We start from the raw sequence: 12,138 nt of genomic DNA on the forward strand, positions 1-12,138 counted from the left end.
TGAGGGAAGTGGGGGCACCCCACTAAGCCGTTTGGGGTTGAATTTCATTAAAACACTAAAAAACTTGTAAACCAATTTTCCCCACAAGAATGCTCATTTTTGACAATGAGTCCATTCTGCTCCCCCCTCACCTCCTCCAAAATGTTTTTAAACTAGCTCTAGGAGACCCATTGTTGTACTCCTAACAGCAGCATCGTATTTGCATATTTAAACCCTGGGACGGGGGACAGAGCTCACCTGAACAAAAGGCCCACTCCTCGCAGGAGGGGACGGCTACAGCACCCAGAACGATGGGGCAAAAACTGTTTCAGACAAAAAATCCCCCCCCCCCCCCCCAATTAAAAAAAAAAAAAGCAGATTTAGGTCAGCCAGAGTATTTTGCAAATTTTTGGAGGTTTTTTGGTGACCAAAACAGTCTAAATATTTAAATTGATTTTTCAATTCAAATTTTATTTCAATTTCATTTTCCAAAGTCTTGTGTTTGACCCAAAACAATTTTTTTTGTTTTTAATTTTTAGTTTGCTGAAACTTTCAAACATTTTTATTGCAGATCAAAAACCAATGTAACTTTAGCTTAGATTTTTTTTGGTTTGGCCACTGAACTAATAAAATAAAAAAGGAAATCCACTTATTTCCACAGCTCTAAATGAAAAACGGGGACAGGAGGGTAGGTGTTAGGGTCAAAACAAAGGACCTCAGCAAAGAACTCTGGACAATGCGGAATCACCTGTAGAATGAAGTGGGCTGTAGCCCACAAAAGCTTATGCTCAAATAAATGTGTTAGTCTCTAAGGTGCCACAAGTCCTCCTGTTCTTTCTGCAGATACAGACTAACACGGCTGCTCCTCTGAATCCTCTGGTAAATTGCCCCTGAAGCCCTGAGCTGGCCACAGTCCGAGCATCGCCCCCTAATAGAACAAATCCACACAACACTGCACAGCTTGTCCTGTGGACTTAATTCTTTCCACACCACACACGGTTTTTCTTCCTTCTCTTGGCACTTTTATTTATTTTTTTAAAAAACAAAACAAATTAAGTCTTTCAGACTTTGCGCTGTACACAGAGATGATTTTTTGCTAAGTTTATTTTCTTCCAAGTGTGGTCACTTTAAAAACAGACAAATAAATAAAAAAATACTATTAAATAGCTGTATGTGGCTTTGGAAATGTGCCATAAGCCTCTAAAACATATGCACTCTAGGGGAGGAGTTTGTTTGTAAATGACAGGGTTTTTTTTTTGTTTGTTTGTAATATGCTAAGACTAAAATTCAGTGCAACAGATGCAACTACAGTGCAGGTAAGTTAACTATACAAAAGTCATTCATTCTAGTGAACAAGCCTTTCAGTACAGTTGCTATAGAAACTATAAGTCTGTATCTCTACTTTGTTTACATTGTACAATGTGAATATAGTTCAAGAATATTTACAGTACTTTGCTTGTCAATCAGAAACACTATAACTTAATGTCCACTATTAACACCATTGAACAAATATATATATTTATAAATATCTTCCAGTCTATACACAAAGCAGGAAATGTATGTCTCCATTCAACTGACTAATTTCTGAGAGTCTCGGACTTACAGGGTAGTGACTGGGCTAGTGTTTGTATTGTCTCATCAGCCAGTTTATTTTGCCCAAAACTGGCTTTTGCGGCCTGTAAACATACCACTCCTGCTTCTCAGCTAAACCTTCAACGCAAGGGTTGCTTGTGGTGGGAGCAAAGCAAGACTGGATTTCAATTCTGGAGTGTTGGTTTGTTTTTAACAATGAGCCGAGGGGGCAGGTTGCTGCTGGTTTTTCAGTAGTGAGGCTTCCCTGCCCACATACTCTGCAATTGACCTATAAGGCAAATATTGCCAGACTAAAAAAAAAAAAAAACCACCACAGTAGTTTTTAAACTCTCCCCAAACCCCTCAAAAAACCCAACCCCCAAACAAAAACCTCATCCCACCCAAACTGTACCCGCCTGACTCAGAGGAAATGATTCATCCAGGTGAGGGAAGTATATTCGTCTGGGGACAGGTTCAGAAGGCCTGAGAAGCTGCCACTGGAGGTTCTAAATCCTGGGAGATGTGGTGGTGACCCCAGAAGGCAGGTCCCCCTAGGACTGTCCATGTATCACTACAGTACTACAGCCCTTTCAGAGCTTCTCCTGCAGCCCAGTTCAGGGGTAGCTACTGCTCAGAGTTGTAGAGGAACAGAACAAATCCATTAACATTACAATCCTTGCCCACTTCCCCCCTAGTCTCCTCTTCCCCCAACCCACTGGGGGTTTGAAATTTTAGACTGTTTGAGACATTAAAAATCTGCTTTTTTAAATACTTAATAAAGCAACAGGCTTTCTTCAGTGATTAAAACCCTTGAAAGTATTGACCTTTAAAAACTTCTCATTAAAGAACCTGTTGCTTCATTAATAAGGGAGCTGCCTCCAACTCACAAAATTGGAGGTGGTTGGTTGAAAACATTAGTTGTAGTTTCTGAACCTATCATCTTTGAAATCCTGGACGTGAAACCAGCTAAAATTGTTCCTAGCAAATGTGTGTCAGTATATTGCTGGCCAACCAGGTGGCTGGTGGGGGACTCGAGATGGAACAAATGCACCCGACCCCCCACCACCCCCCAAATCCCTCCTGCCTGGTTTCTGTACAAGCATTAAAACACTCGGGAGAGAAGCTCAGCGGCTGGAGCAGAGGGACGAGCTGCTGGCTTGTTAGACCTGCGAGTCCGCTCCCAAGCTGTGGAACTCGTCGGGCGTCTTGTCGCTCTGGCTGGCACCGCCCTGGCGGAACCCGGAGGCGATCTCGTCGAAGGTCCGGCCCCTCGTCTCGGGCACCTTGAAGTAGGTGAAGATGAAGAAGAGGATCAGCAGCGCCGTGAAGATGATGAAGACGTATGGGCCGCAGAGTTGCTGAAAAGGAAAAGCCAGAGAAGCGGTGAGGTGCCGACGGGCATTGGCACAGGGCTTGCCTGGTGTGGGCTGCTCAGAGGCACCACACAGCTTGCCAGGCACTAGGTTACAAATCCTTAAGCAGCACCCACTGCCTCCTGATCTAGTAACTATTTCTATTCAGAGAGTGTAGAACACTCCGGAACCCGACCCCGGGCGAACTTTCCAACCCGTCCCTCCCAGTGCAGGGCAACAAACGGCTCTGCCCCAGCTCTGCCTGTATGATGGAGCTAGGCAGCTTTGTACCTAGAGGGCCATGTACAGAGCTGCTCCTGGGCTTAGAAAGGCACCAGCAGCACCTCAGCTCAGTCTCAGTCTCAAGAAGAGGAGCTGCACGCCTGCATCTCGCCCGCCCAAGTAGCTTGGGGAGCTCCTCATTCAGAGCGAAGTCTGACCATGAGCCTCGTGCTCTCACAGGGCCCTGGTCAAACCCATTCGTGTGGAAAGCAGGAGATTTTCCTGGCTGAGCAATGCTGAGCTGTTCAGGTTGGGTGGCCCCTTTCAGCAGGTGACCTGGCCTGTGTCTTTGTACCATTCACTGTGAGTGAAACTCAGCTCCGGGCATGGAGCCAGCACATGGCTGAGACACCCCTGAAGCCTTTGAGGCACTGGGCAGAGGCAGAGCCATGCCAGACTCCTGTTGGGGAAAATACACATGGGTCTTTCTGGTTAGCTTGCATAGGAGGCGGCGGCAGGGTCGTGTGGTGGGCACTGCTGGGGGCTCCGAAGAGCTGGGTGCTATCCCTGGCTCTGCTAAGAGTCTTTTAGCCTCCCTGGGCCGTACTTTCTCCATCTGTACAACAGGGATAAGGATAATGACTTTCCTTTGCACGGGGCTTGCAAGAGATCCATGGATGAGACAGTCCTACTTGGCTAGCGTCATCCAACGCGCTGCTGCTCATTGGGTCTTTACAGAAAGCCAAGGAACCAAACTGAGCCAGGCTAAGTCTGAACTCCTGGATGCTAATCAGTCTCGGTCTTACTCGCTCACCCCTGCACTGCAGGTGTCTGCATCCATTAGAGCTTCCTTCTCTAGCCATTTGCCAGCCTATCTGGCTGCAGAGAGAGATGGGCCCAAGCCCCACTGCAGATGTGGATGCAGGGAAATCCTGCGAGTGGCTCAAAGCAGCCCCATCTCCTTAGCACTCGCAGAGCTGGAGGAGAGGCAGGGCAGGGGAATTACCTCCACATACTGGAAGCCCATGCCCACGATGAAGTTGGAGGTCCAATTGGACAAGCCGGCGACGGCGAAGGCGGCAGGGCGAGGGCCTTGGCTGAACAATTCTGCCACGATAAACCAAGGGATGGGGCCCGGGCCAATCTCAAAGAAAGCCACAAACCCAAAGATGGCAATGATGCTGATGTAGGACATCCAGGCCATTTGGTCCTAGGACAGGGAAAGAGAGAAGAGTGTTATTTGCTTCAAACATATGTGGACCCTGCATCTCTGGTACAACCGTATTCCAGGGGCACCGAAACGGGTGTGAGGGGCAGGGGGCTTTGGCCCCACCACTTTTAGGAAGCTTCCGCCACTCCTGCCGTATTCCTTTGACAAATGATGTCAAGGCGCTTCCCTCCAGTGCTGGGCGAGCCTGGCGGCAGGTATCTTGCGGCGCCAAGTGCCTTGCAGCAATGAGCACGGCCATCCCAGGAGCCAGCGCTCTCCAGAATTACGACCCCATGGAGGAAGAGTTTCTTGAAATGACATCAGGGATTCAGGCAGCGCTGATTGGCCAACAATGTGACATCATCCCAGCAAGGTCTCCCTTTCCACCAGCCCTCAGAGTAACCACCCCCTGGGGCTGATGAATGCTCAGTGCCCCATCCCCTCCTTTCCTTGGGTTACTCAGGAGGGGGTTTCCAGGTGGCCCCAAACCGGTTACTCTGAACTCGGCGCACTCACTCACCAGCAGCACCAGGGCGATGGTCATGAGCACTGCGCAGCCAGCCATCCCAGCCAGGCCAACGAGGTGCAGAGTCCTGCGCCCGGCTCGCTCCACCACAAAGAGCTGTCAGACAGAGGGAGGCAAGCACTGTTCAGCACATCAGACCCACGTCCTGCCCCACCAATACTCCTCCCTGGGGAACACGCTCATGCTCTCTAACCTGACTGCAGCCCCACCTTGTGCCTCCAACAAGGGGCAAAGTCAGTCGCCCTATAAAGGCACCCAAGCAACTTAATGTGAGCTAGGTAAAAATTGGCCATGCCGTGGCAACGCCAGGGTGCCTAGGATGTGATGGAGCCCAGGAAGCAGCTGGTCTGTTGGAGGGGGAGGAGCCGTGCTTCAGCGGGAGTCGAGTGGAGATGGGGCAGCAGAAGGGAGGGAGGAAGGGAGGAGATTGGCTGGATCAGCGTCTAGCACTGGGGACCTTTGCTTTTTATTGCTCTAGGCACTCTAGCCAAGCAGCGCCTAAGGCAGAGGAGGGCAAAGTACGGCCCGCGGGACCCACCTGCCCAGCCCCTGAGGCTCGCCCCCGGCCCCTCCCCTGCTGTCCCCTCCCCCGCAGCCTCAGCTCGCTGCGCTGCCGCCGGCGCAATGCTCTGGGTGGCGGGGCTGCGAGCTCCTGACCTGCTGCTCTGTGCTGTGCACGGCTGCGTGTCCTGATGCTCTGGGCAGCGCGGTAAGGGGGTAGGGAGCAGAGGGGGTTGGATAGAGGGCAGGGAAGTTTGGGGTGGTGGTTGGGGGGTGTGGATAGGGGTCAGGGCAGTCAGAGGGCGGGGAACGGGGGGGTTGAATGGAGGCAAGGGTCCCAGGGGGGCAGTCAGGAAGGAGCGGGGGGGTTGGATGGGGCGGTGGGGGGAGTCAGGGGCTGGGGTTCTGGGGGTGGTCAGGGGACAGGGAGTGGTGGGGGAGATGGGGTAGGGGTCCGGGGGGGGGGGGTTTCCTCAGGGAAGAGGGGGGTTAGATGGGGCAGGAGTCCCGGGAGGGGGGCGGGGGGCATCAGGGAGCAAGAAGCTGGGGGTCAGATAATTTCCAAAACCAGATGCGGCCCTCAGGCCAAAAAGTTTGCCCACCCTAGTCTAAGGCAGCGGTTCCCAAACTGTGGGCCGGACCCCAAAGCGGGTCACAACCCTATTTTAAATGGGTTGCCAGGGCTGGCATTAGACTTGCTGAGGCCCGTGGCTGAAGCCCAAGCCCCACCACCTGGGGCAGTGGGGTTTGGGCTTCGCCACCCGCCCCTCCCCCGGGGTGGAGGAGCTCGGGCAGGCTCAGGCTTTGGTCGTGTAGTAATTTTGGTTGTCAGAAGGGAGCTGCAGTGCAATGAAGCTGGAGAACCCCTGATCGAAGGAGTTAAACAGGGCCAGAGGCCGATGTTCTAATCCCAGCGCTGCTGCTGTTTCATTCCATGGCCTTGGGTAAGTCACTCGTGGCCCAGTTTTCAGAGGCACTAATGCCAGTGGGACCTACAGGGCTCAACATCTCCAACGAGGCTGCCATTAACTACACCGTGCCTCAGTTTCTCCAGCTGTGAAATGGGGGACGTTTCTCACCACATTTGGCGAAGTGTTCAGAGATCAACGGAGGAGGAGTGCTAGAGCAGCGTGAAGTAGCATCACATTTGGGTATGTGTTTATCTAATGGGGCCTTGCTCACAGCCATATCCACACACATTAGCACTGGCCCCAATCCTGCAAGGACTTACAGACAGGCAGTGGGAAGGAAGACTATTCAGCAGACACTCACCGAGACAACCGTGAAAGCTGTGTTCACCACCCCGGAGCCTATGGTGGCGTAGACGGGCTGCTCCACGCCCGACTTTTCAAAGATGCTGGTAGAATAGTAGAAGACCTACAAAACAAAGCAACACGCCATGAACAAGCTTTGCAGATCCCAGCCTGAGACATCTCTGAGCATCTACAGGCACAGCAGGACTTCAAACCGTCTGACCAATGCCATTCAGGTGTGTGTGTGTGTGTGTGGGGGGGGGGGTGTTGTATATAGAAAACCACAGGGCTTGGTTGTGGTGTTCAGCACAGCCCTGTGTGGAGCGTTGTGCAAAGCTGCACCAATGGGAGGCATTGTGGCCAGTGGGCAGGGCACTGGCCCCAGGGTTCCATTCTGAGTGGCACTGTGGGTGGAGAGCTCACTGCCCTTCCCTCCTGGTACAGCCCCGTGAGATTCCCTGAGGCTGGTACTCGGCAGCTCTGCACTCACCGCATTGATCCCCGAGAGCTGCTGAGACAGCTGCAGCACAATGGCAATGAGGATCGGCTGCTGATACAAAGGGGAGCGGAAGAGCTCCAGTATTGTGACCTTCTTCTCCCTCATCATCTGCCGACTCTCTTCCTTCATCTCCTGCAGGTCGCTGCTGACGTCCGTCGTCCCTCTGAGCTTCTTCAGGACTGAGGGGAAGGAGGTGGAGAGGTGAGGAACGCTGAAGGGCGCAGGCCCCACACGGCCTTTTCCCGGGCGGGGGCAGCCAACTCACCACTCTTGGCTTTGTTCTCCTCATTGCGATTGATTAGGAGGAACCGGGGGCTCTCGGGGGCAAAGGGCAGGATGATACATTGCAGCAAGGAAGGGACAAAGGTGAAGCCCAGCAGGAGCGGCCAGAGCGACTCGTTCCCCATGATCAAGTCCATCCCAAACACCTGTGGAGAGACAGTGAGCTTAGCCCTTCCTGCGTAACAGCCAGGGGGTAAGGCCAGTTTCTCTAGTCCAGTGGGTCTCCAACTTTCGTACTGGTGACCCCTTTCACATAGCAAGCCTGAGTGCGACCCCCCCTTAAAAATTAAAACCACTTCTTTACATATTTAACACCATTATAACTGCTGGAGGCAAAGCGAGGTTTGGGGTGGAGGCTGGCAGGTCACGATCCCCCATGTAATAGCCTCATGCCCCCTGAGGGGTCCCAAACCCCAGTTTGAGAACCCCTGCTCTAATCCAACCTCCACTGTATCACCTGCACACTAAACCCAACAACCGATGGGCAGGGACTGAACCTGGCATGTCTGGATCTGAAACTGTGCGCTTCTACTGCCTGAGCAAAAGGAGCAGGCCGAGGGTTGGAGGCAGCAGCAGACTCAAACCTCATTAGGTGGCCAGCAGGGAGAGAAAGCTACACTGCGTTAGAGACAATACTGTCCCCCACCAGCTCCTGCTCTTCCCGCCTGAGCCATGCCATGAATGCAGGAACCATAGACAATCAGACAAAAGGATAAGGTAGATCACATAGGTCTGCAGGACCAGCATGAGAACCTGGGAATTACAGCACCAGGATCATAGCCCTAGGTCTAGATCTCTCGCCCTCTCTGTGCATAGCCACTAGAGAAAATCACAGGCCAAGCCAGCACACTGTACAGCACCAGACCCCAGTCTCTCTAGAGGAGCCAGACCACACAGGATAATTGAGCATCTTTAGTCCCCCTGGACACCAGACCACAATGAGATGTGTACAATGGACCTCATGAGCACCAAACCTAGATCTGCCCATTATACATTAGCCCCTCAAGAACAAGGCCCCATTGTATTAGATGCTGCACAGAGACCCCACAATGAGCGCACAATCGACAGTCACGGGGACAGTCATTAGAACCATTCTACAGGTGAGGAACAAGCACAGAGAGATTACAAGACTTGCCCAAGTCACACAGCAAGTCACTAGCAGAGCTCAGAACGGAACCCAGAGCTCCTGAATCCCAATCCAGCGCCCTAGCCCCAGATAACCCTTTGTCTCCCAAAGCACCTCAGACAGCTCCAATCAGTGTTGATAAAAACCTCACCAACTGGTCAATGCAACGTTAAAAACAAAGGCAGGAAACCAGATGAATTCTTGAGAAACGGACCATTTGTCAGCATACCAGGGACTGGCCAGTGCAGAAGCAGGTGCCTTGGAGAACAACTCACCTGTGCGATGAGGATGCCCACGACTATGCCAAGCTGGTGGACCGTTCCAAGAGCCCCTCTCAGCGCCGTCGGAGACACCTCACCCACATACATGGGCACGAAGCCAGTGGTGAGGCCAGAATACAACCCGACGACGAAGCGGCCCAGGATCAACATCTCGAAGGAATAAGCCACCTTGGAGAACCCCATCAGGATGGCCGCCAGGAAGGCGAGACTGTTTGACATCAGCATGGAGTTCCGTCTGGGGAGGCAAAGACAGGGAGATCAGGACCAGCTGCAGGGCAGCTGTACCAATGCTGCATCCAAGAGGCACTGGGAAAATCACATAAGCCCAAAACAACGTAAGATTTAATTCTTGGTAGAAAGAAAAGAGGAAGGTTTCCAAAGCCTAATCGTGGAAAGAGAATCAGTGACACAGGCAATAGGTGCAGAACTTGTGAACGAGAACCAAGTGGAATAAAGAAGTAGAAAATGAAACACACAAAGTAGTTTCCAGTGTCCAAGCTGCATGAAATACAAAAAATTATAAACAACGGATGGGTGAAAAACTCGACTTGGTTTTCAAATACTTTGTTGCAATGATCTGAGGCTAGGGTTGCCAACTTTCTACTCGCACAAAACTGAACACCCTTGCCCTGCCCCTCCCCTGAGGCCCCGCCCATGGCCCACCTCTTCTGAGGCCCCACCTCCTGTTCACTTCATTCCCCTGTCGCTCGCACTCCCCACCCTCACTCACTGGGCTGGCTCAGGGGGCGGGGGGCTCCTGGGTGGGGCCAGAAATGAGTTTAGAGTGCAGGAGGGGGCCTCTGGCTGAGGCAGTGGGTTGGGATGCGAGGGGTCCGGCTGGGAGTGCGGGCTCTGGTGTGGGGCCAGGGATGAGCGTTTTGGGGTGCAGGAGGGGGCTCTGGGCTGAGAGGTGGAGCCGAGGGGTTCCGAGTATGGGAGGGGGCTCCGTGCTGAGGCAGGGGGTTGGAGTGTGGGAGGAGGTATGGGCTGGGGCTGTGTGTTCCAGGATGGGACCAGAAATGAGGAGTTCAGAGGGCAGGGAGGCAATCAGGGCTGGGGCAGGGTGGGGTGTTGGGAGGGCACTCAGGGGTGCAGGCTCTGGGCAGCGCTTACCTCAAGCGGCTCCCAGAAGCAACGGTGTGTTCCGCCTCCAGCTCCTATGGTGAGGCACAGCCAAGTGGCTCTGCACGCCGCCCCGTCCACAGGCGCCGCCCCTGCAGGTCCCATTAGCTGCAGTTCCTGGCCAACGGGAGCTGCAGGGGCAGTGCTTGGGTGGAGCCCCCTAGCTGCCCCTACGTGTAGGAGCTGGAGGGAGACATGCCGCTGCTTCCGGGAGCCGCACAGAGGGTAGCAGGGAGCCTGCCAGCCCCGCTGTATAGTGCCGCCAACTGGGCAGTCACTGGCCCAGTCAGCGGTGCTGACCGGAGCCACCAGGATCTCTTTTTGACCGGGTGTTCAGGGCAAAAACCAGACACCTGGTCACCCTCTCCGAGGCCGGAGCCACCCACCAAACAAGGCCTAACACCAGTGTGGGGTAATGATTACGCTCATGAGCAAAACGCTCCAAGCAGCTGTGATGAATGGAGACACTGGGTCTGGTCATGAAGGGAGAGATGAAGTTCTCCTTTGACAGCAAGTGGCAACTTGAGGACCCAAGCACAATAAGAACATAAGAATGGCCCTATTGGGTCAGACCAAGGGTCCATCTAGCCCAGCATCCTGTCTTCCAACAGTGGCCAGTGCCAGGTGCCCCAGAGGGAATGAACAGAACAGGGAATCATCAAGTGATCCATCCCATTTGCCCATTCTGGCAAACAGAGGCTAGGGACACCATTCCTGCCCAGCGTGGCTGATAGCCATTGATGGACCTATCCGCCATGAACTTATCTAGTTCTTTTTTTGAACCCTGTTATGGTCTTGGCCTTCACAACATCCTCTGGCAAGGAGTTCCACAGGTTGACTGTGTTGTGTGAATAAATGCTGCCTATTAATTTTATTTGGTGCCCCTAGTTCTTGTGTTATGAGTCGTAGTAAACAACACTTCCTTATCTACTTTCTCAATGAAGCTTTGTTTGACAGGAGTGCGCACGCAGAGCTGGAGAGGCCAATAGAGAGACTCTATGGGACACTGAGATTACACACGTTTGGCCCGTGTGGAGGGGATTCTGCCCTAAGCAGCCCCGGCTCCAGGTTCCCCATCTTCTCAGAAGAGCGAGTGGGGTAGAGCTGCCCGAGTGCAGCTGGGTGGTTTTATGGGTAAAGCCATGGCTTAGGACTCAAGAGCTCAGTGCTCCGTTCCTGCCTCTCTGAGGCTGTGGGTAAGTCAATGAATTCTGCAGTCCCTCAGGACTCGCTCCATAGTGCCCACTGGCTGCTGGGCGTTTTCCAGACATCGAAGAAGGGCAAGGGAACAGCCCCAGGCAGCGGATACCCAACTCAGTTCACGGTAGGCAGCTACCGAAGAGGACTGAAACCCAGCAGAGCAGGCGCCTTGTGATGAGCTCATGGAGTTGGTACCATGCATGGTGGGGCAGGATGGAAAAGGCAGAGGTGCCTGGGGGGGAGGGAGGGAGGATGAGGCAGCAGGGGCAGAGTTATGCAGTGACAAGAAGCTTAGATCTGATGAGGAGCCAGTGGAGGGATTTCAAGAGGATTCCGATGTGATGAAATTAACAGACAAGGAAGAGGATTTAAGAGGCTGCCTTTTATACAGCCTGACGGAAGTGATGGTGTGCGCGCTTGGGAGGCCAGAAGACGATGGTACGGGAGGCACGGGGGGGGGGGGGGGGGATAATGGTATCGCCCTACCACTTGGGGGAGCTGACTGAGATACTAAGGTGATGGGCCCCCACCAGCCCCAGGATGGACAGAGCAGTTACAGCACACACGGTACTTACCGGCCAAAGCGATTGACGAACAGCCCAACGGAGAAAGACCCAACCATTCCCCCAACGGAGAATATGGCAACGGAGAGGGACCACAGTGTGGTGAGGGTGCCAGCGGTGATTGGCTCTTCATAGCGAGTTAGCCATGTCTCGTTGTAGAACTCTTCAATCACCTGCATCGGGGTAGAGGGAAATCCAATCAGTTAGGGACAGACCCAGGTTCACACCAAATGACATTCACCCTGGTCACAGGCCCCGCACGAAGCCTAGACAACAATGAAGTCTCACTCCTCGCCCATTAGCTGCACAGATCCACCCACTCTCTGTGCTGAAACTTTAGAGATTTTACACATTAAGCTCCCGCCCCAAACAGAGACTCCTTAATATGGGATAGTCCAGCTAGAATTAACCAGACATTTATCTACCCACGGTTCTTATCCGGCTCTCCTC

General features: G+C 53.1%; 1 protein-coding gene across 2 annotated transcripts in view; it reads right to left on the minus strand.

Moving 5' to 3' along the window:
* Nucleotides 1-2,577: 2,577 nt before the first annotated feature.
* The window catches only part of SLC2A1 (solute carrier family 2 member 1), a 37,829-nt gene continuing 28,268 nt past the window's right edge, over nucleotides 2,578-12,138 (minus strand). For both annotated transcript variants that reach the window (XM_034753256.1, XM_034753257.1), the window contains exons 3-10: nucleotides 11,701-11,861; nucleotides 8,798-9,038; nucleotides 7,380-7,542; nucleotides 7,106-7,293; nucleotides 6,635-6,739; nucleotides 4,856-4,957; nucleotides 4,132-4,335; nucleotides 2,578-2,909 (exon numbers count right to left, since the gene is read on the minus strand). In XM_034753256.1, the coding sequence (XP_034609147.1) occupies nucleotides 2,712-2,909; nucleotides 4,132-4,335; nucleotides 4,856-4,957; nucleotides 6,635-6,739; nucleotides 7,106-7,293; nucleotides 7,380-7,542; nucleotides 8,798-9,038; nucleotides 11,701-11,861 (1,362 nt within the window). In that variant the 3' untranslated portion in view covers nucleotides 2,578-2,711. The remainder of the gene's footprint in view (nucleotides 2,910-4,131; nucleotides 4,336-4,855; nucleotides 4,958-6,634; nucleotides 6,740-7,105; nucleotides 7,294-7,379; nucleotides 7,543-8,797; nucleotides 9,039-11,700; nucleotides 11,862-12,138) is intronic.

This window comes from Trachemys scripta, chromosome 19 (genome assembly GCF_013100865.1).
Source record: "Trachemys scripta elegans isolate TJP31775 chromosome 19, CAS_Tse_1.0, whole genome shotgun sequence".
Classification (NCBI taxonomy): Eukaryota; Metazoa; Chordata; order Testudines; family Emydidae; genus Trachemys; species Trachemys scripta.